This window comes from Stegodyphus dumicola, chromosome X1 (genome assembly GCF_044657685.1).
Source record: "Stegodyphus dumicola isolate Sdum_Otavi_A_Nest chromosome X1, ASM4465768v1".
Taxonomy (NCBI): Eukaryota; Metazoa; Arthropoda; class Arachnida; order Araneae; family Eresidae; genus Stegodyphus; species Stegodyphus dumicola.
The window spans coordinates 103,758,215-103,781,736 of record NC_140780.1 but is presented as its reverse complement, the minus strand read 5'-3'; the positions used below and the strand labels follow the sequence as shown (position 1 = coordinate 103,781,736).

The following is a 23,522-nucleotide window of genomic DNA, read 5'->3' as shown; positions in this document are numbered from 1 at the left end:
TCAAAACTGACTTAAATAGTTGACTATCTAATTTGCATCCTAGTGAAGACTATGGAAAGGAGAAGTTGCAGGAAAGGTTTCAAATCATAATAATCGGTTATTTAACATAAAACACCTTATGTTTGTCCATATCAGAATTTAAACTAATAAAATGCAATGGTTATAATAGCCTCGGATGAAATTGTAAAATCTAAAACCTAAATGCTTATGCCAGCTTTTACAAAATTTAATTTAACGTAACATTATTGTTAAATTTACATTTTCATATCCTTCAAAAAAAAAAATTTTTTTTTCCTCGATACTTTTTTTGACTCACATCTTCTTCCAGGAAACTGGAAGAAAAAATAGTTTAGCAGAAAATACTTTGAGATACACAGTATGCACACAGAAGAATAACCTTTTACAACTCATTTCTTTTCATATTAACATTTTTTTCAACTCGCTCCTCAGCTTTACATGTTAGGTGAACAAGTGTGTGATACTGAAATAATTTAGCAACTTCTACCTTCCAGCCCAATTCCTACACATTTAAAATATCCAGATACACCAGACCTCAACAACACATTATTTCAAAACCTATACCAAATGCTCAACATTTAAAATTTCATTTAATTTTAAAATTGCTGACTGGAGAGTCTAATTTTAAACAAACTTATTTGCAATATGGTAGCTTTTAATTTTCCTTTACAATACACACTATCAACACTTTTTGCTTTTAGATCAGTTCTTAACATGTGTTATTCATGCATTCAATATACAAGGTGGTTACAATTAAAGTTCCACTTTAAAATGGTCATAAATTGAAAACTACTGAACCAAATGATATCAAACTTGGTAATCATATAAAGGAGGTCATGGGAATTTACTTTCCGCGGAAAAAAAAAAGTTTTAAAAAATTCTCCAATGGGGGGGGGGAAATGGCGTTTATGCAGTATTGAAATGAAATAAGACATGAAGATATCAGTTTAAATGTGTTAGTCGTTTCTGAAACATGTCACAAAGCATCTTCAATGTGGCATCCACGATTTTCTGAAAGCAAGTTAAATCATATTACTGCATTCTCAAAGCACATCAGCAGGAATATATTGCAACTTTCAGTTCTACCAAATTGAGGTCTGGTGACCAGGGTAGCCAAGAAGTGGGGAAGTGTTGACCTCTAACCTGTTCATTCGAGAAATGGTGCCTAAGTAACTGTGTGAGACATGTACCAATGTTCGGTGGGGCTCTGGCCTGCATAAAAATCGTGGTATCTAAAATGCCACGTTGCTGCAGTTCAGGTATCACAAAACGTCTTAACATTGACATTAAGTGAGCTGCAGTCATAGTGCATGTAACAGGTCCAGTTGTTGACTGCTCTTCAAAGAAAAGTGGCCCAATTATGAAACTAGCTGTCATACCAGACTAAACGGTGACTTTAGGAGAATACAACGGAACTGGGTAGATAACACGAGGGATTTGTACGGCACAAATCCTGCAGTTATGAGTATTGACGTCGCCATTTAGGTAAAAATGTGCTTCATCTGTCCACAAAATGTTCCATGGCCAATGTTGTCCACTTGCATCCGTGAAAAGAATTCCAAAGGAAAAGATTCTCTTGCACAAGGATCATTAAATTTAAGTTCTTGAACATGTTTTGATTTTGCATGGGTAAAATTACAGCACCTTTATGGACAATTTTGTACACCATACTCCATGGTAAGTCCATTAACCATGTGACAGCAGGTACTGTGTGTGCTTTCCATTGTTGCTTCCTCCACCGCTAATGCAACAACCTCCTTGGTTTCCTCAGAAGCAGGTTTCCTTGCCCCTCAGAGGTGCAACAGATAACAAACTCATGGCTTCAAACTTTGCTATCATTTTCCTCAAACCCTACGGTGTCACTGGCCATGGGCGTATTCCTCTAACTGAACTATACCTTTGCAAAGCCCGCCGCTCATTGCTATCACATCCATAATAACATTCACCATTACAATAATACATAAAATTAACTCAGGATCCCCATATACATACAAAATATATCATATATTTTGCTCCAAAGCTCCAAAGCTAGTGCACTGTAGCTTTGGAGTTCTTTCATAAAAAAAAAATTGTCATTTAAGAACACACATTTAGTTTCCTTCCCTTACAAATGAAACACCACATTTTTCACCCAATACAACAATATGCCTGGTATAACTGATATTTTAGTTGAATTTAAGGGGTTCCTATTCAAGAGTACAGAAAAATTTTTTACTGATGTTTATCATTTAGCTAATGTATATGGTAATATTTTCGAAGAAAAGTTAAAAATAGCAACAAAGTACAGCAACATGTAACTACTGCCATCCTTTCAAATGATTTAGAGAGCAATCTTACTGCACTGAAATATTACTACAAAATAATATATTTTTAGATGCTTTTGTGCAACACACTTAGTTAAAATTCAAGCAACATGAAAATATATCCAATATAGCTTACAAAACTTTCTATGCAGAATTGTGATGAAATTATGAAGAAATTTAGATTCCAGAAATATACGCAAGAAACATACTATAACAATACATAAATGTACAAAAGCATTTATGTTTGGGAAATGCTAATTTGTAATATTTCCTAAGCTACAGGAACTAGAGAAATCATCATAAATGACAGAAAATATACATTAAGGAGCTAAAACATTATGACCATCTACTCAATAATGCACTGTGTGGTCTTTGGCCTGCAAAACAGCTGCAACTCGCCTTCGCAAGGATGCCAAAAGTTACTGGTAGATGACTGGAGACAGGTTGAACCAAATGTCTAAGCAGCGGTCACATAAATTCTAGATATTCCAACATGATGGTGTTTGAACTCTGAGCTGCTGCTCCATGACATCCCAAATGTGCTCTTTTACCGGTCAAGATCCGGCGAGTTAGGTGACCAGGACGTTAACTGAGAGTCATCCTTATGCTCCTCGAACCACTTCAACTGAATTCAAGCCTTAAGACATGGGGCATTATTCTGCCGACAGATTCCATTTCCAGTTGGGAAGAGAGACACCATGTAAGGGAAGTAACTGATCTGCAGTTATGTTCAGAGAGTCCAGTGGTTCTTAACCGGGGGTGCCCGCACCCTTGGGGGTGTGGGAATGTATTTTTGGGGGTGTGGGAAAAGCCCCTACCTAACCATAAAAATTATTAAATATCATTTATTAAATTTCTTATAATAAAATATTTGAAATCTGCAATAGTGCCCCAACATTGAAGCTCATAAAAATTGGTAGCACCTAGCTCACTCATCGGCAAAAGACACAGGAAAGAGCCAGTGCCAATGGGCGTATACATTACGCTATGAAAAGACATGAAACGCTACAAACGAATGCGAACAGGCAGCTAGGTGACGGAGAAAAGAAAAAAACTTTGTGGGAATTAAAGCGGAGAACGTTATCCCAGCTTGTGCATGCGCTGAGTTCAATATGTGCTACTCCAATGGAATCTACGGATTCACAAATTTGTATCTGCAGCTACTGCACCTGTGTTAGGTTGAGTCAACTATAGTGTCTGCGAAATGTGTATTGTGTATTCTGACTTGTCCAGAAACTTCTTGAGACTAATACATTCTTAATTGCCTGTTCAAGCTGAATAGGATTCAGTGATATTACAAACGTAAGAACATTATATATATTATATTACATTATTTCTAAATAATTAAATCGATTATAGTAAACCCCACTATGTCAAAAAAATGACAATGGAACGATAAGTATGCCGGTTATGGATTTTCCTGCACAACCGAAAAAGATGGCACGCAACGACTGCAATGCATCTTGTGTTCCAAGATATTTTCAAACAGCAATCTTAAACCAGCAACGTTATTAGAGCATTTCAACAATCTGCATAGTGGTGAAAAAGCGCATAGCATGTACAGCTTGAAGTCAAAGAAGGCTCGGTTTTATACCAGTGGAACTATCCTAAAATTGTGCAGACCAGCAATTCAAAAACCTTTATTAGAAGCGTCATATCAAGTGGCATATTTATGCGCCAAAAAAAAAAAAAAAAAAAAAAAAAAAAAAAAAAAAAAAAAAAAAAGAAACCTTACACTATCACTGAAGAGTTGATTAAACCTTCTGCTTTAATTATTGCTAAAACAGTTTTAGATTTGGAAGCACATAAAAAAATCCAACTGATTCCATTAGCGAATGATATACGATCGCGAGTACAAGATCTCACTGAAGATATTTTAATGCAAGTAATTGAAGACATAAAAATCAGTCCACTAAAAATAAGCATGCAACTGGATGAGTCAACTGATGTTAATAATTGTAGCCAACTTTTGGTATTTGTCAGCTATGTGAAGGAAAAAGAGGTGACAGAAGAATTTCTATTTTGTGAGCCACTGGAGGTGAATACGAGAGGAATTGATGTTTTCAATCGTATCAAAAGATTTTTTTACTAAATATCAATTACCAATGAATGCGGTTGGCTCGATATGCACTGATGGAGCCCCAGCAATGTTAGGCAAAAATTCAGGATTTGTTTCACACATGAAAAAAGAATTACCGGAAGTTACAATAACGTATTGCATCGCCATGCAACTTGCGTCGAAAACATTGCCAGAAAGTTTAAAACAATATCTAGCAGTAAATGTAGTAAAATACATCCGAGGGCGAGCGCTTAATCATCGCATTTTTTGTGCATTTTGCGAAGAAATTGGTGCTGATCATACCGTGCTCCTATATCACACTGAAATACGATGGTTATCTAAGGGTCGCATGCTTAACAAAGTTTTTTAATTGCGTAGGGAAATTATTCAATTACTGACTAGTCAAAACTGTTATTTAGTAAAAGATTTTGAAAGTAATAATGCAATGCTGAGGCTGGCTTACTTAGCAGATATATTTAGCCATTTAAACGAATTGAATCTATCAATGCAAGGATTTGGTATAAATATAATAATATCTAGTGAAAAATTATCTTCATTTATCGCAATATTAGAAATTTGGATACGTCGAGTAGAAAAGGAGAATTTTGCAAACTTTCCCTTGCTTGATTCTGTTATTGCGAAAAATGAAAAGAATACAATTATACCCAACCTTGTAATACATTTGAGACGATTGAGCGAATCATTCAATGGATATTTTTTTACCGAAAATATTACCAAAACTCAGAGATGGATACTGGATCGATTTCTATTTGACTTAAATTTGATGGATGATAGTGATCTGAAAAAAGATCAACTTATCGAAATGCGAGCAAGTGGACATGTTCAAATGGAATTCAAACAATTAGAATTGCAACAATTCTGGTGTTCACAGTTACAACATTATCCGGAGTTGGCGAACGGAGCACTGCAGTTACTCTTACCCTTTGCTACGACCTACTTGTGCGAAATGGGGTTTTCATTGCTTTCGCATACAAAAACTAAAGCGAGAAATCGCTTAAATGCAAGTGATGACTTATGCGTATGTCTTTCAAAAAAGGAACCTTGCTTCACCAGTATAATAATGAACAAACAACAGCAGACTAGTCATTAATAAAAATAATATTGTTTTGTATTTATATAAAATGTACAATGTTTTTCAATAAACAATAAATTTCACAAAAAATGTATTTTTCTAGACTAAAAAAAATTAAAACACATTTTTCAATGGGGTGCAGAGATATATTTTCAGATTCAATGGGGTGCGACTCGCTAGAAAGATTAAGAAACCCTGAGATAGAGTCCATAGCTTTCATTGTCTTTTCTACCACAACTTAAGGTCCCAGAGCCATGCATGAATTTTGTCCCCCCAAAGCATAATACTGCCATCACCAGGCTGGGTATGACCTGCTGTACACAGGGGAGTAACTGTTGGCCTGGAAGATAGGGTACCCTGACACGACTATAGACGTGATGGGATGTCTGCTGCGCCGTCCAATATCCAAAGGTGTCTGTTGAACTGTGTGTTCTGAAACACATGCACCTGGCCCTGCATTGTTTCAGGCTGTCAGCTGAGCCACTGTCTAGCACCGATTTTGCTGTACCAAGCGACTCAGTCGCCAACGTCCTTTTTTTTATGACACGTGGATGTCCAACACCTTGACATCTACTGCTGGTTTCACCATCATTTAGCCTTTTCGTATAAATACTAACAATGGCAAATCGTGAACAACCTACCAGTTGTGCAGTTTCAGAGATACTCATTACAAGTCTCAGGCCATTACAATCTGTCCTTTCTCAAATTTGCTTTCATCAGCAGCCTTTCCCATCACTAACAAAAGTAAGCGCAAGAATGATTCCTTATCTTCCCCAGTACGCTGGCTGCCATTGTTTGTGGCATTAAGGAGGGGATCCAAAATGATCAAGAGGCCGAATTGGGCAGGCGGCTTGGGTCCTCCCCAGATTCTTATCTTCTCCATTAGCAGTTAAATACCATTCCCACTTAATCACGTGCCCTCCATGCCATCCAGACGAGTTCACTAAAATATGTGGGCATATGATCATAATGTTTCGGCTCATCAGTGTATTATGATTAATTTCTCGGATTCTTCAGCCCTTGGAAAAGTATTACTCAGTGGTTACGCCCTCCAATGCTTCTATTTGAAAAATGCATATAATACATAATTTTACATGGAGATAAATATTTTCTACTAACTTCACAAACAGTTGGTCCCTTACTTTACAGCAGAGGAAGAAAATGAAGTATTTCTTTAACCCTCTGAGCGGCATAGGATTTTAGATCCATGATGAAGACCAGCATTTAAACAGCATTTATTAATTGAGTTTGTATAATTACTTATTTTAATCGATATTTTCATAAACTTACATTCCTTAACATGATATTTACATTATTAACGAAAGTAAGAAAGTAAAATATCTTAAATTATAAGCTAATATATGCCAAGTAGCAAAACTTCTTATTACTGGATAAAGCCGGTCATAATGCTCAGAGGGTTAATTTAAAAAGAATAACATGCATGAAGTTCATTAAAATACTGTTCAGATTTTAACCAAAGGTATTCTAGAAAAATAAAAGCAACTGTAATACACTTGGAAACTAAAATTTTATTTAATGGTACTAAAAAGAAATAAAGATAACAATGTGCAAGATTCACAGAAAAAATGTACGGTGAATTTCGAAGTCAGATGAAATATAGAAGGTTTACAATAGTCCCTGTAAAATCAATGATATGCATTTCAAAGAGTACACAGAAAAGAATTTACTTCACATGCTATCTGCTGAATGAAAATACTAAAAGTAATATTAATCAAAAGAAAAAAAGTCACCATGAATTATTTTAATGATAGAACCTGAAAGAAAAATTCTTACAATACCTTCCTTTCTTTTTTTCCAAAACTCAATCCAGGTGTTCCTTTCTCCACAACCAGACACGAAATTCCTTTTGGTCCTCTTTCACCAGTTCTTACCATAACAACATAAATATCAGATTCACCACCACCACTGATAAAAGCCTTTGTACCGTTTAATACATAAAATTCTTCATCTCTTTTAGCAGTAGTCATTAATGAAGCTGCATCACTTCCACTGCCTATAATTTAAAAAAAAATTGTGACAATTTAGAATTCTTATTAACAAAGGGGAAATATATAAAGTGTGGCATAGCATATCAATGGAACTATACCATATCCAAAAACCTATTTCATTACTTAATTATGCTCCATGTCAAATAGCAGTTACAGGAATATGATTTTATCAGTCAGATTTCTGTCAAATGATGGTCTTGCTGCATTGACACTGAAGATATTATAGTAACTGTCACAAGTGAATGTTATCAAAGGATGCTGCACTGTTTCTTTCTCCTTCAGATAGATGCTGAATGCAGACAGCGATCTATCTATTTTGATAGATAGCATTAGCAAAATGGCAACTATCTATACAGTGAAAGCAAGCAGGGATTTTTTGCAAAAGATATTTCCATATTATAATTTCTCATTATGATGATATCTAATTGCTGTCTTGGCCCTGCTGTAGAAGGTTTTCTTTCAGACTTTACTAGAAAAACAAATGAGTTGCTGCCCTATTTGAAAATGTACAAAAAAGTCTTATGAAAGATTTAAATAAACTTTTTAAGCTTATATTGAGCAAAAAGTGCAATTTCTGTGTACAATAAATACTTTACCACTTGAGGGTATTGAAATAACTTAAAAACCATATTTACAGTTTTAAAAGGGATCACTGCCCAAGGTACACAAATTTGGTCGAACTAAGCTGTCTCGACTTAAATGGTGTGATTTAACGAACTTCTAATGCCAGAATATTAACTGACAGTGTTGGGGGGAGATAGGAAAAAAAAAGATGCAAGAGTCACAGCCAACAGCTCTGTATCTAAAACATATAAGACCCTCACCTTAAATAATCTTTTAATCTCAGTTGCATCCTGGTAAGGGCTACGAGAGGGAATAAGTTATATTATGATCCAAATCATAAAAATTGGTTACTTAACATAAAATACATTATACATGTTGTGCTACAGTACTGGAGCTGAAGGGCTGCATCTTTGTCACGGTTTACCATTAGTACTTATGAACATATATTATGATGAGTAATAGATATTACCAATGCCACTTGGAAGAAAGTACACAGCAGCAGGGCTTTAGATGTCTAAATTAATATTCAAACTCTGATTAATAAATAGCATTCCTTATAATTAATATTTGATATAAAGTAAGAAAAAGAAAAATTCTTAATTTATGTAGTAATTTTTATTAATATGCTATTAATTTTACCCCCACTCTATATATTTCCCTTTTGATAAAAAGAGATAATACATAAAAAGTGCACAGGCAAGACTTTTACTGTTAATCTCTAAGACAGTTTGTCAAGAGCTTAAAAAAACTATAATAAACTATAATAAATAAACTTTTCTTTCTTATACAAACAGTGACTGGGACAGCGAATGGATGACAATGCATTGGGAATAAATTGAATTAAGTAAAACATTAAATACCTACTTAACAGTTTGTTAGTATTACTCTAATACAAACAGCTGCCTGCATGTCTACTGTGGTATTTGGTTCTGTCAGATACCAATAGGTTACCAACAAATCTGCTACAACCAATTAAAGGGAAATGAAATTTTGCCAAAGTAAAAGTGAAAGTATTTTCAAAAGTTCCTGAATATCATGTTGAATTTTTGAAACATATTACAGTACAAAGTCCGAGATCTGGACTAGTCGGGACTTCAGCAATTACGGATTTGAGATTTTTTTGGATATTAGATCATGAGTTTAAATCTTGTAAGATGGTATGCAGGAATTAAAAATATGAAATCATGATTTATGAAATTATGAAGCAGTTATGATGCAAAGGATGTCAAAATTAACAACAAAAGAAGGCATAATATTTATTCGTTTACTTTCTTAAACATCTCTTTCAATGTAAGTTGTTTAAGTTGCTTTGTTTTCTGTGCTAATACTTTCTCTTTAATTCTACAACAGAAATAATTTCTTGTTCAGTTACAAAGTTCCATTTTGTCCATGTTACAAAGTCCTGTAATTGCTGTGTCGAGAATTCAGACTAACTTATAATCGAATTTATTTATTTTTTATTTTATTATTTTTTTTTTTCCAGTAACCTCTCTGTCACTTTCTTCACTATCAGCAGTGGTATTTCTGGATCTAGAACTATACTACAGATTTTGCTGTCCGTTAATTGATTGATGATTGTGACATTGTCAATGCAATAAAAAACTGCTATGTCATCTTCATTTATTACACTTCTCCTGTCTTCTTCATTTATTACCACTTCTCCACATTTCTTTACAAAATCTATCAATTGGAAAATTTTGCCTTTGGTTTGTGATATCCAAAAATCTTAAAATTCGCGGCTATCATCTTCATCATCCTTACCATGCAATATAGTAGCTGGCCATACATTATGCCAAGCATTTATTAAAGTGTCTGGAGGCACACCCTTCGACGATCTTGCAATGTTCCACAGAGCAGATTTTATGACAAAATATTTAAAAAATTCTTGAACACTCTTGCCATTATTCAAGAAATTTAACATGGATTTTAAAAATGCTACCTTATACAGTACAAAGTCTGTAATTCGGACTCATCGGGACTTCGGCGATTAGGGTTTTTCCGGATTATAGATCATCACTTTAAATCTGGTAAGATGGCATGCAGAAATTATACAATTAAAAATATGAAACCGTAATTTATGAAATAAAGAGCAATTTTGATGTAAAGGGTATCAAATTTTACAAAAAAAAAAAGCTTTATTTATTTGTTTACTTTATCAAACATTTCTTTCAATGCGCGTATGCGTAATGCATGCACATTCTTTATGCGCATGCATAAAGTTTGTGGCTTTGAGGTCTGGATCATAGATCATTCCAGATAATGGATGTCCGGATTACGGACTTTGTACTGTATTTGCATTGCAACGCACACACTATTACGATATCCATACGCTGAATGACGGACAAACAATTTGAAGGAAAGAATAATATGGATACATTATCTTTCACTGAAAGTTTAAGTATGAGCCAAACAGTTGTCTACAATCAGGACAATTTTTGTGTCATCAGGTAAATGAACTAATTCAAATGTTGCCAAGCCTTGTGTATAAAATGATTTTCAAATCAATCATTCGTTAATGCTTGTGTCATCCATGCTCTTTTATTTTCAAGCTATATAACGGCAAAATTCTTTACTCCTTTAAATGCTCGAGCATGTATATTTTTTCCAATTACGAAAAGTTTATGCTTGTGTATTCCTGCAGAATTTGCGCATGCTAAAATTGTTAGTTTCGCTTTGGGATCTTTGAGACCACTTGGAGCCTTTTCTGTAGAGGTTGCCAAAGTATTTCCTGGTATATATAGCCAGAAAAGGCAAGTTTCATCAGAGTTGTAAATTTGTTCTGGAGATAACTTTTCACTGTTAATGAGTTCTATGAATTCATCTACAAATAGTTCAGCAGCTTCAGTATAATCTGAAGCTTTTCCACCTGAAATATTTAGTTGCCTTATACCATAGTGATTTTTAAATTCAGATAACCAACCTGTCGAATATGTGCACTTAGTTTTTATGTTCATTTGTTTATGAAATATTTTGGTTTGAGCCATTATGACTCTATCTGTCAATGGCACGTCCTTGCAGCAACGCTGTTTGATCCATTCAATCATCACTTTGTCATGATCGTCACTTCTAGCATAACGAATAATTTTTCTGTTTTCATTGTAAATGGGGTGTCGGAATCACAAAAAAAAAAAAAAAAAAAAAAAAAAAATCCTATTTCTCTTTTCTTATGTCATATACAGTTGACTTTCTAACACTATACTCCTCTCACAATTTTGAGATGGATCTACCTTTATCCATTCATTGCAGCAATTCCACTTTTTGTTTAATGGACATCGAAACATGCTTTCGCTTTATATATCCTTTTGCAGCTCCAGAATTAGAAACTCTTTTCGATATAATTCAAAGTTCAAACTTTAATTTTCATAAAATTGTTGTAATAATAACAGCTTGCAAAAATTAATAAGCTGGATCAAATCAGAAAGCTAAAAAACAAGGCAATCTGCTGTATTAACTTAAATTCCTTGGAATCAGTATAGTGTAATTTTAGCCTAATGCTATACATTATTGGCTATGTATCATGAGATTTGCGCCGAAAGACAAATTCTTCTGCTAAATATTTTGTCTTGCTTCTACCGCACACTGAAGCAGTTAAACCTGAATTGTATTAATTTAGTGATTCATTATACTTAACATCTATTTTTTGCACATGCTTAAGAGGGGCTTAGAGGGCCGGCGCTAGATATCTTACAACCTGATGCAGTCTCTGGGGGTCCTAAATTTTGCTACCAAGCGCCTCCCTAAGTTCTAAATTTTGGATCCCAGGGCTTTCCCTAAATTCTAAAAATTTTGTCATCCCTTAATTTTGCTGCTTGGTGCTTCTCTAAATTAAAAAAATTTTGTTTTTACTACATTCTCCTGCTCAGTGTGGCCATACCATCTCTGGCACTGGTTCCGAGTTTATGTGAATAACAGATCAGTTATTCTCAATTCAAATAGCACTAAATGTAATTTTTTGGTCTATGAGTATCATTAACAAAATCTGTTTTTAGCATATGGAAAGAAATTTTTGTTAGATTTTTCCTCGTCAACATTTCTTAGTGCATTTAACTGAAATCTGTACTCATCGCCCAGCATAATGTTAACACAAAAGGTTACCATACTTTTTGCTATTAAATTACCAATATTAAAAAAAAAAAATAAAAAATAGTTAGGCATCACTGCATGAGTCATTACTGAAGTTATCATATCTTGATAAACATGCAGTGATGAAAGCAAAATATAATAACGATTCACCAGGTTGGCGTCAGGGATATAAAATATTAGTAGCATAAAATCAACGATGTTTTTATATAGAATGTTTTGGTTCGAGATGTAAGCCAAGCAATTACGCAGCTACGGAGCCAAATTACTGATTACACAACTTTATGTTAAAATGATTTTTTCTTGATTAACAAGGTATTTTATTTAGTGCCAAAGTGAAATTAAAAATCGAAACTCTCCACATATTTTATTATGGTGAAAAAAAAATCAAATGCGCATGCACAAAGCATACAAAGAAAAAGAAAAAATTCTTAAAAAAAAAGAAGGTTGTTGGTGGGTTTGATGTCCAGATTTTAGATCATTCTGGATATTGGGTGTCCGGATCTCGGACTTCTACTGTAGTTGTTTAAGTACACCACCCAATCTATTAAGAGCATTTGGTCTTAGATATACTTTCATTATCCATGTTTTATTACTAGAATGGACATTTGTACTGTAATATGTAACAGAAGTTCCTTCAGAACTTAAAATCAAATATCTATCCAGAGGTGCTGAGATTTTCTTTACATAAATTACTCATCCAAGGAAACTTGCCTAGATCAACTACAATGGTTCAAACAATCTTCTTAAAAAGACTATATGATAACTATACATGTTGTTTCAAATATATATACATGCCTATGTAAAGTCATAATATTTTCATATATATATATCATAATTTTGGGTAGATAAGCATGACGTATCTGTGTTTAAAGGTTGAAAATTTTGGTCTGCGTATCTGCCAGTGTGGCATATCTGAAGGAATTTTACTTTTTCTGTCTTTAAAACTCTGCTAGTTTAAACTGTAAGTGAAACACAAGCAAAACAATTACTGCAGAATTCACTATGACATTTTAGTCTGATACGAGCACTCGGGTTGTGCTAAGACATTGTCATAAGTTCGAAATCACATGAAACTCTATAGTGGGAAGTGTTTCATGTAAAGACACCGTAATGCATATGCTTTCTGCTCAATTCTGTGGATTTGTGCATATTCTGATGACCATCTTCCTTTTAAATGGCAACAGTAACTTCTATTTCACCTAGCTCTGTGTTCATTCTTATACGTGTCTCAGTGCTTTGTGGCTTGCTTATTACTTTTTTGTTGCAGTGCTTACTTTATCATTCATGCTCATTAAATTTTTTAAATTATTATTACTATTATTACTTTGACTTAAAGAAGAATTATACAGCTACTTTTAAGATTTTGGCGGCGAAGAAAGAGACACAAATTGAAAAATTGAGCTGCAACTAGGGAATTTCAAGTTGACAAGAGATGCATTCAGCAGTGAAAGTCCGAGCAAGAATCAGAGAAAATGTTTAAGAGTAAATTATCTTGACAGACTGGCATCATAGCCTGTAATCTTTTGGAAGACCAGTTAAAGAAATGGACTACAGAGCAGACAGAAAAGGGATTATGAGCATCAACAGTTTGAATTTACCTTTAAGCAAAAATAATTGCTTAACAAATAAGCATTAAATACTTTGTCGAGGGTTTTTGGTGTTTCAGATTCATGAAAGGAAAAGCATTAGCTATCAAGACAAAAACAAGTTGACAAAAGCTTCCTGCGGAGTGACCTTTTTAGAAGTACACATCTCAGAAAATTAAAGAACAAAATTTGAGTAGAAGGCGAATAATTAATATGGATGAAGTGCCTGTTACTTACGACTGTTCTCCAAGCAGAATTATTCATTCCACAGGTGAAAGAATTATTTCTGTGTTACAATCAGGAATGAAAAGACTTCTTTGGGTTGTGTCACATTGGAGAGAAGTTAACCCCTTTGAAAATTTTCAAAAGAAAATCAGTGATAGAAAATGTCTCTAAATGGGTTATTATTTTTGCCAACAAAAGAAGATGGATATGTAAAGAAATGATGTTGTTTGGGCTAAGAGAAATTTATCGAAAAAGGAAAGATGCTTTTTCCTAACCAAACGGACTCATTGTTCTGGATTCAATGCTATCCCATTTAGTGGATACCATAAAATCCAACGCAAAAAAACTTAGCACCAATGTTTCAGTGATACCAGATCAGCTTAAAAAAATTTACAGCCACTGGATCTCACCATCAATAGAATTTTCAAGCACAAACTATAAAAGCAGTGGGAGGAATGGATGAGAAGCAGACTTCATTTCTTTACATATTCCAGACAGATAAAAGCTTCGTATCAGGCAGTTGCCTTGTAGGTCAATAAAGCATGGTAATCAGCCGAGATGATATGATCATATTACCTTTCATTAAATTGGAAATCATCAAAAAAAAGCTAATGAAGATAGTGATGTCAAAAGAAGTGATTAAAAACAAGAGTAATGAAAGTGACCTTGATGGTCATTTGTTAAGTTTTTAATTCTTACATTGAAGATTCCTATTCTGAAGGTTTTGTGTGCATAAATGCGTTTTATTTCAATTATAAAATTCTGTTTAATTATCTTATATCTCTGTTCTTTTTCATAAAACGGTAATTTATGGTGATAAATAAAGTTTACTATGCACATAAAAATAATGTCTATTAGTAATCAGCACAGTTCATTTTGGGCAAATTCAAGGTAAGATATTCATTTATTTTTTAATTATTTATATCTCACTCCTTATGGTTATGTTGAAAATGTTTGAAATAATATCAATGATGATTACACCAATATGGAAGGGAATTACTCAATAAATTAACATTAAGTAGCATGTTTCTAAATGCTTTATTGTGGGGTATACAGCAGGTGCAGCTTATCCAATGAACCGTTTTTCCCCCCAATTATCATGCATACAGTATATACCCTAGAGTAGCTTATCTACCAGAAATTATGATGTACGTGTGTGTATATAACATTTTATCCATTTCAGATGCAAAAACAGTCGTAATACATTTAATTATTTAGCATTTCCTGTGTTTATGTCAGATTTAATTTCATAATAAATGCAGATCCTGAATTTTGGCAAATTCTTTTTTCACTTTACATAAAGCCTTACTTTCATATGCATATTCTTTGTATTTAAATGTTAATTCTAAAGTTATGTAGTTTTAAAAAATTATCCACACATTAAGCATATATTATTATGCACATATTACATGCATATTATGCATATATTAAGCATTTATTTGTCAAAAACTTTTCAGATATTGCATTCAAACTTCAATGCACTTCATCACTGGTTTCTTTCCATTCTGCACAAGTCTGCAAGCATGTTTACATTAGCAGTGAATGCAGACAGTATCTTGAAAACAGCACCTCGTAAATATTTCTCTGGCATAAAAATGGAGAAAAAAGTAGACATAAAAAAATTTTCTTTTAATAAATCATGAACTTAAATTGTAGTACTGTTAAAATAACTGGAGATACATGGAATTTAATGACAGAATTAACATAGGAATTCAATTCAGGGAAACCCATTGCTCTAGCGACTTTATAAACAATGCATTTACTTATTTTTTCTCTTACCAGAATAAATATTATTTAGAAATTAATTTCATTGATAGATATATTATTTTTCTACATCCTTTATTTTTTCAAAAACTTTTCTATTATATCTCATTACTTTGTCACTTCCTTGTACTGGCATCATTGCAACTGCGCATACATATATTTGTTTAGAAAACAAGTTTTATGTTCAAAAAATCTTGATTAAATAATTCTTAAAGCATGTGTGTGTTTTAGTAATTTATTTAATTGTAAATGATCAAATTTAATGCCAAAATTAGAAAGTGAAAAACATAAACTACACTCAAAACATGACATATAATCTGCAAAATTTAATCCACGAACCTTTGGTTCCAAGCTAGACAGATTATTGAAATTCTATTGCAATTAACACTTTTTTTTTTTTTTTTTTAAGTCTGAATCATATGATTTTTATTTTTTGACATGAAATCTGGAAAACACTAAAATCATCCACACAAACGCAGGTTCCAAGCTTTGCAGATTTTTAATTTTCTACATTTGTTGCCCATTTTCTACTGTTATAATTATCATAACTACAATTATTGTATGATTTATTTCATAATACTCAAACTACAAAAGAACAGTTTTATACAACATTAAATTGATGGTATTATATTATGACTCTGACTGCATATGGCTATTAAAAATCAGAGGACATACAAAAGTATATCATCATGGAATATTAATGCTATGAACTGAAATTTTGCTACCAGAACTGTGATATTAACACATGAATTTTGAAGAAAATTTACCTGGCTCAGTAAGACAATATGAAGCAAAATGTTCCATTGTAGAAAGTTTTGGCAACCACTTCTGCTTTTGTTCCTTGTTTCCATAATGATCGATCATCCACAGAGCCATGCTTCAAAAAAAGACACTTTTAAAAAATTATAGTTAAAACAAGTAAAAATATATGTTAAACATTTAAACCAGCTGTTAAGTTTTATATTATTTTTACTGTGTTAACTAAAAAGCACTTTCATTACAAAAAATAAGAAATTATAAATCTGCAAACATGAAAGTTATTACTCTTAAAGCGCACATCCATGGTAATTCATTAAACATTTATAACAATTATTTAAAAAACAGGTCTTACTTATGAATAGTTAAATAAGCCGTAGTACTAACACACCCACGAGATAATGCTTCAAAAATTATTGAAGCATCTAACCGTGTCAAGCCTGCACCTCCATGATCTTCCGAAATGTAAATAGCACCAAAGCCTAATGCAGCAGCCTTTCGCAGAGTTTCAATAGGAAATATTTCCTGAAAATATGCCTGTTTAGGTAACTAATTTATTAATAAAAATCTTGTTTATATAATGCAATACCAACAAAGACTGGCAATAGAAATAAAGTAATTTATTAATCAAAATGCTTGCTTATATGAAAAGAAATGAAAAATACACCTTTTTCATGTCTAAACAAAATCATAAAACAAAATTCCTTATTCAAGCTTTTATCACTTAATAATTTATTGACAAATATCAAAAGATCAAATCTGCCATTAACATTTTTGTCGTAGCTGGCATGTATCTAACCTATGCTTTCATTATGAAAAATAATTTTCAAGGCATTTTAGTTCGCTACACAGATATTAAATCTAATTTTTGAGGCAGGATAAAGAATATATGGACATTATTGTTTGCTCTTCCTTTTCCCTGCCACCAGTTCACTTAGTCAAAAAAATCTTAATAACAAAAATTAATATCTAAAGTCTACCAGAACAAGTTAAAAACTTTTATCTAACTCAAAACTTGAAGAAGACAACCCAAATAAAAAATATTAAGTTTCCTTGATGTAGAACTTTTTATAATTACTTGCAGTAGCTGTTGTGTTTATTTCAATAATCTATGCAAGTAATAATTTGTTATGCAAATTGTTGGAATAATTACCAAGCTATAATGAGCTTATGCCATGCATAATGAAGTCATTTATACGAGATTACAGTACAAAGGTCTCAGATCCGGATTCGTCGGGACTTCCGCGATTCCAGATTTGGGATTTTTCCAGATCATCAGTTTAAATCTAGTAAGATGGCATGAAGAAATAATAAAATTAAAAATATTAAATTGTGATTTCTGAAATAATGAAGCATTTATGATCTAAAGGGTATCAAAATTTACAAAAAAAAGCTTAATATTTATTTTTTTACTTTGTTAAACATTACTTTCAAGTTGTTTAAGTTGCTTTGTTTTTTGTGCTAATACTTTCTCTTTAATTTTATAAACAGATATAATTTCTTATTCAGTTACAGAGTTCCATTGTTGAAGTCCTGTAATTGCTGTGTCTAGAATTCCGACTAACTTGTCAATCGAAATTTTTTCGCCACTCTGTGTCTGTAACGGCATTTTCTCGATCTAGAAACATAATACAGATTTCACCATCTGGTAACTGATTGATAATTGAGGAGCACTGTCATCACAGTGAAAAAATTCTTTTATATCCTTTGGTTTGCGATATCCCAAAACCTTCAGGAGAACCTCCAGTTTTGCGGTTATCATCATAAAATTTAGCTATCGTTCACTATACATATTTGGCTAAGTATTATGAGATTGGAGACTAAAGACAAGTTGTTCTGCTAAACTTTATCTTGCTTATGTTACGCACTGAGAAATTAAGCCTGAATTGTATTAGTTTAGTTATTTATTACACTTATGCCTATTTCTTGCACATGCTTAACGCTTCTCCGAGTCCTGAATAAATAAATTCCCACATATACTTAAGGCTTATTTAAGGCCGGCACCTGATGCAGTGTCAGATAATTATCAGATAATATCTTCCTTGAAAGAAAAGATGTCCATTTGCAGTACTTCCAATGGACCATTAGGTATTTCTTTAGATATCACTGGTTCTTCGCTATAGCTAAACTCAAATATGTTGGACAGTTCATTCTCAAATCTTAAGTTTCTTTTGACATTCCTGGCCAATATAACATTTCTCTTGCTTTGTTTTTGCATTTTTCTACTCTTATATGACCATAAGGAATTCTACTTAACATATCTCTTTATAAACTTCCAGGTACAACTATACAAGAATTTTTAAATAGTAATCCATTTGCTTCTGACAACTCTTCTCTGAAGTTAAAATATGGTTTTGCCAGTTCAGGAACCATATGCTTTGTATTTTCATTTAACCTTCAGACACTTTTTACAACCATCCCAACATGGGCTTCTATGTCTCCTTTGGGAGGAAAAAAATCTTTAAGCAGGAAATGATCTTGATAATGCATTAAACTATAAAAAAAATTTTTTTTTTAAATCTCAAACTGATATGACTGTAATCTTTTACGCATTCTTGGTAATCTCTTAATGAGAAATTTATTTAATGGCTTCTTAAAAACTAATTCCCATGGTTTACACTCACTTAAAATTTCAAAAATTTATCAAATATCTACTGGTGAAATATCTCACCTGCAAATACAATAGCTAAAGTTTCTCTTTCAATTTGAACATAATTTTTCTCTGTACTTGTTAATGCCTTAGATACATATGCCACCAGTAAATTATTTTGCCAGTAAAAGTGCTCCTAGTCCTTCTTAAGATGCATCTACAGATAAAACAACAGTCATATTTATATCATAATACTGTAAAACTAGTTTATTTATTAAGGCAACTTTTAACCTTCTAAAGGCATTTTCACATACTGCATGCCAATTCCAGACACCTTTTTTTTTTTTTCTTTTTTTAAACAAATTAAACATATTATTAATTCTGATGCATTAGATACGAACCTAGAAACATATCTAATCATTCCTAGGAAAGTATCTTAATTCCTTGACACTTTTTTGGTGCTTCTGTATCAAGAATAGCTTTAACTTTGGCTTCATTTGGTTTTAAACCACCTTTAGAAACTGTATGCCTTATGTATTTGACTTCATTTGGTTTTAAACCAGCTTCAGAAACTGTACGTATTCAGCACAATTTTACATTTGTTTAAATTAAATTTAACATTCTTCTCTCTAGCTCTTTCTGGTACCTTCTTTAATCTAAAGTCTCCTTTTCTTTATCTTTCCCCAAAACTAACAAATCATCTATATATACATTTGAACTCATTCTACATCATTAAAAATGTCAGAAAAACTTTTACCAATGAACTCGTTCCATAGGACTACCTTAAAAAACAATAGCTACCAAATGAAATATTTAATGCAGTAAGTTGACATCTTAAATCTGATAGTTTAACATTCCAATTTTTTTTTTTTTTTCATCTAAAATACTAAATATTTTTGCATTTGTCACTATAACGTGAAATTTTTTTAAGATTAATATGTGATAATGTTCTCTGAGTATGTTTTGGTTCACATATTGAGGATTTAAACATAGTCTTAAACGACCTTCCTTTTTTCTTAATCCAATTAATGAATTCACAAGTTCTGCAAATATATCGCAAATAAAGGAAATGGCGCCTTCATGGCTATTTACCTGACTATTGGAAGGAATTCTAAATTAAGTCTGAGAATCAAGAAAATGCTTTACACTTTTCTTATTCAACCAATTCATTTATATGCAGCCCCTGCCTGGGCAATTGGATTAAAAATCTTAAAAAGAATGAAACTTAAAATACTTCAAAAGAAAACTCTCAGATACATTACAAATGCCCAATAGTTTGTTAGAAACAGAGAAATGCATCATGATCTTGAAATACAACCATTATTTAACCAGATTCTTATTACTTCCATAATTTTTTCGAAAACATGAGGAAAAGTTACGACACAATTCGAAGCATTATTGACTATGACCCGACAACTAATCACATAGTCCACTGACCTAACACCATTCACCACAATTCTAAGTGGTAATTTTGTATCTTTTGTATATATTTTCAAGTTACTCCTGTATCTTATCGATCTGCATTTATTTTATTGACTTAGTTGAGGAACTTTAAGAACAGGTAAGCGAATAATCGCTTAGTTCAGAGAGATAGAAATGTAAATGCACAAAGGGTTAATTACCCTTTATTATTCAAAATAAAGTTAACAGACAATTGTAAAAAAAAAACAAACAAAAAAACAAAAAAACTTAATACGCTGTATTAGAGAGGGCATATGGACTCTGCTGTTTATTTGTGCATTCACTCTTATTTAATCAAGATTTATTATCAATTGTTATTAATCAAACTCTAATTATTGCAATTACTTTACTAATTTCTCTCGGTAGCTTGCACATGACTATGACAGACCAATACCATGTTTTGCCTTACTATGCTTCGTTATTGCAATTACTTTACTAATTTCTCTCGGTAGCTTGCACATGACTATGACAGACCAATACCATGTTTTGCCTTACTATGCTTCGTTATTGGACGACGTCACTCACGTGACCTCTCTTACTAGGACTCTCACTGAACGCCCCTTTCTCAATTAGAGCTTCACCTCGAACAGCTGAACTCCTAGAGGGAGGTTCGAAATTTTGCAGCTCTTCTTGATTACTGGTAAGCTCTTTTATGTTCTCCTAGATGGCCAGTAAGGAACCACCAGATAAGTTTTGGGCTCGCACTGACGATACTGACTATGATATTGATAATGGCATGGACACAGATTATTCTATGAATTCTAGGCTTAATCTTTAAAAAAATAGCAGAAACGAATCGGGAAATTCTCAAAGCCAAAAATTAATTAAGTCATCTGCTAAGAAATCAGGAAATAATCAGACCTTAGAAAAATTCAAAAACAATTTTTCCTAACTTAGTTACAGCTCAGCTAGAAGCAAATAAAAATACGCAATACATTACGCCAACCGGACAGAAATGTCTTCAGGAAATTACAGGCCCCCAGAGTTAAATGTCAAGAAATTATTCAGGAAAAAATGAAAGAATCAGACAAACCATTTCAAGGCTTTTACAGTGCAGAGAAATTAGAAAGCATAAATAAAGTCTTATTTGAAACTCTTAACAATAATCCGAACAACGAAATACTTTTAATAGCCATACACAACCTTAGGATGAAATACCAGAGAGAAACAGATGCGTACGAGCAAAAAAAACATCCCAGCAAAATATAAGGTCAGTTACGGAATTAGAATGGCAAACGCCAATGAAAACATGTAAGGTAAATCTAAAACTAACTACCAACGAAGAAATACCTAAAGAGAATAGATTTTCAACATTCAGCACGGAAGTGGAAACAGATAATAAGAACACCCCTCCCCAGAAAATATACCTCATTGTAATCACAGAACCAAACCCAAATTGGAAGGAACTTCATAAAATGTGCAGTACATTTTGCCAGACCAAAACTTTGAAGCAGAATTTAAAAAAAAAACCTGCAATTTATCTTTATAACAAAAGTTTAGAAGATTTCCAAAATGCAGTTGAAAACTTCAAAAAAATCAGGTATTCAATTCCATACTTACCCGATCAATACTAATGCTACAGTTAAAGTAATCCTTAAAAATTTCCCGGAAACAATGACTGAAACGGACATTCATAATGATTTATCCAGGTGAGGATTTCCAGTTATTAAAGTGCAGCAATTTTCTAAAAGATCACAACATCAAAAAGTAATGCCAGCCATCTACTCCCTAGAACTCCACAGAAATGCAGCGGGAGAAAAGCTTCACCAGTTAAATAATATGTTTGACTTCAATATTCACATCGAAAAATATACACCAAAAAAAGAGACAAGTGCAATGTTTTAATTGTCAAGAATATGGACATTCTCAGATGAACTGTTTGAAATCTGTTAAATGGGTAAAATGTTCAGAAAATCGCCTCAGCAATACTTGTCAGGTCAAAGAAAAGAAACAGCCAAAATGTAATTTTTGTTCAAAAAATCATGCAAGTTCATATCAAGAAGGTGAAGTCTATCAAAAATGCTTTGAAAAAACTATAGGAACTAAATCAGCACCTACCCCTCCAACTCCAGATTTTCCGGACTCAAAAAGAGAATAACATCAATAAAAACACGCAATTTAACTTCAGTCAAGCACTCGCAGCAAACCTTAAACCAGATGACCAACTCGCTAAAGTAATGAAATTTACCCCTATGCCAAGACCCTACAGTTTTTAAACTACTAAACAGCCTCACCAAAATTGCCCAAAGAATTAAAATTACTCTAAGTACTTCAGAAAAAATGATTTTAGCATTCAAAACTGTGGAATTGATGTTTAGATTTGCAGAACAGGATTAATTTCAGAGTTATGCCAAGATTATGCTATGCTATGCTTATCTCCACTGAACTACAGACTCACCAATAGACAGAGGCACTTATGCGAAGCAGCTAACCCTAAATCTCACTTACAGGACTGTTTACCATTTCTGACAATAGATGGTGGCACAAGAACTGGCCACACTTCTCTTTTGATAGCACATAGGAAGTGCTTCTTTCCCATAATATTTATGGGCACGAACTCAATTAGTATTCCCTTTCATTAGGGTACGACAACTAACTATATATTGGTAAAGGCCCTTTTTAAGCCCGCAGACTGATTAATCAGGGTAGGATATGGATATGAATCAGTTAGAGCAAAGATGCCGGCGGAGAGGACTCCGATTGCTGTTTTATGCATCTGCACTAAGATTGCCACCCTATTTATGCCTTTCATTTGTATCATTGATCATGGACTGCTTTAATTGCTTTCTACACTCATTTCTTCACAGTTGAATTTGGGACTTTACTTTATTGCTTATCGCTACTAACATTGCACTAAAATTATGCCTGTATGATGTGCCTCTGAGATATGCTTTATTTAATATGCTTATTCCAAGTTCAAATGCCTGCTTAATTGCTTTTAGGATTCCCTAGAAAATTAATTGCTTTCAGGAATTTCAGAAATAATTGCTATACCACATGCCTAACTCTGC

At 32.9% G+C, this 23,522-nt stretch overlaps 1 protein-coding gene across 3 annotated transcripts in view; it reads right to left on the bottom strand.

Moving 5' to 3' along the window:
* The window catches only part of LOC118200033 (isobutyryl-CoA dehydrogenase, mitochondrial-like), a 127,323-nt gene that overhangs the window by 86,632 nt on the left and 17,169 nt on the right, over positions 1-23,522 (bottom strand). For 2 of the 3 annotated variants that reach the window (XM_085807414.1, XM_085807413.1), the window contains exons 3-5: positions 16,816-16,985; positions 16,472-16,581; positions 7,273-7,487 (exon numbers count right to left, since the gene is read on the bottom strand). In XM_085807414.1, coding sequence (XP_085663540.1) covers positions 7,273-7,487; positions 16,472-16,581; positions 16,816-16,985 — 495 coding nt within the window. The remainder of the gene's footprint in view (positions 1-7,272; positions 7,488-16,471; positions 16,582-16,815; positions 16,986-23,522) is intronic. The other variant, XM_085807415.1, reaches the window with a different exon arrangement.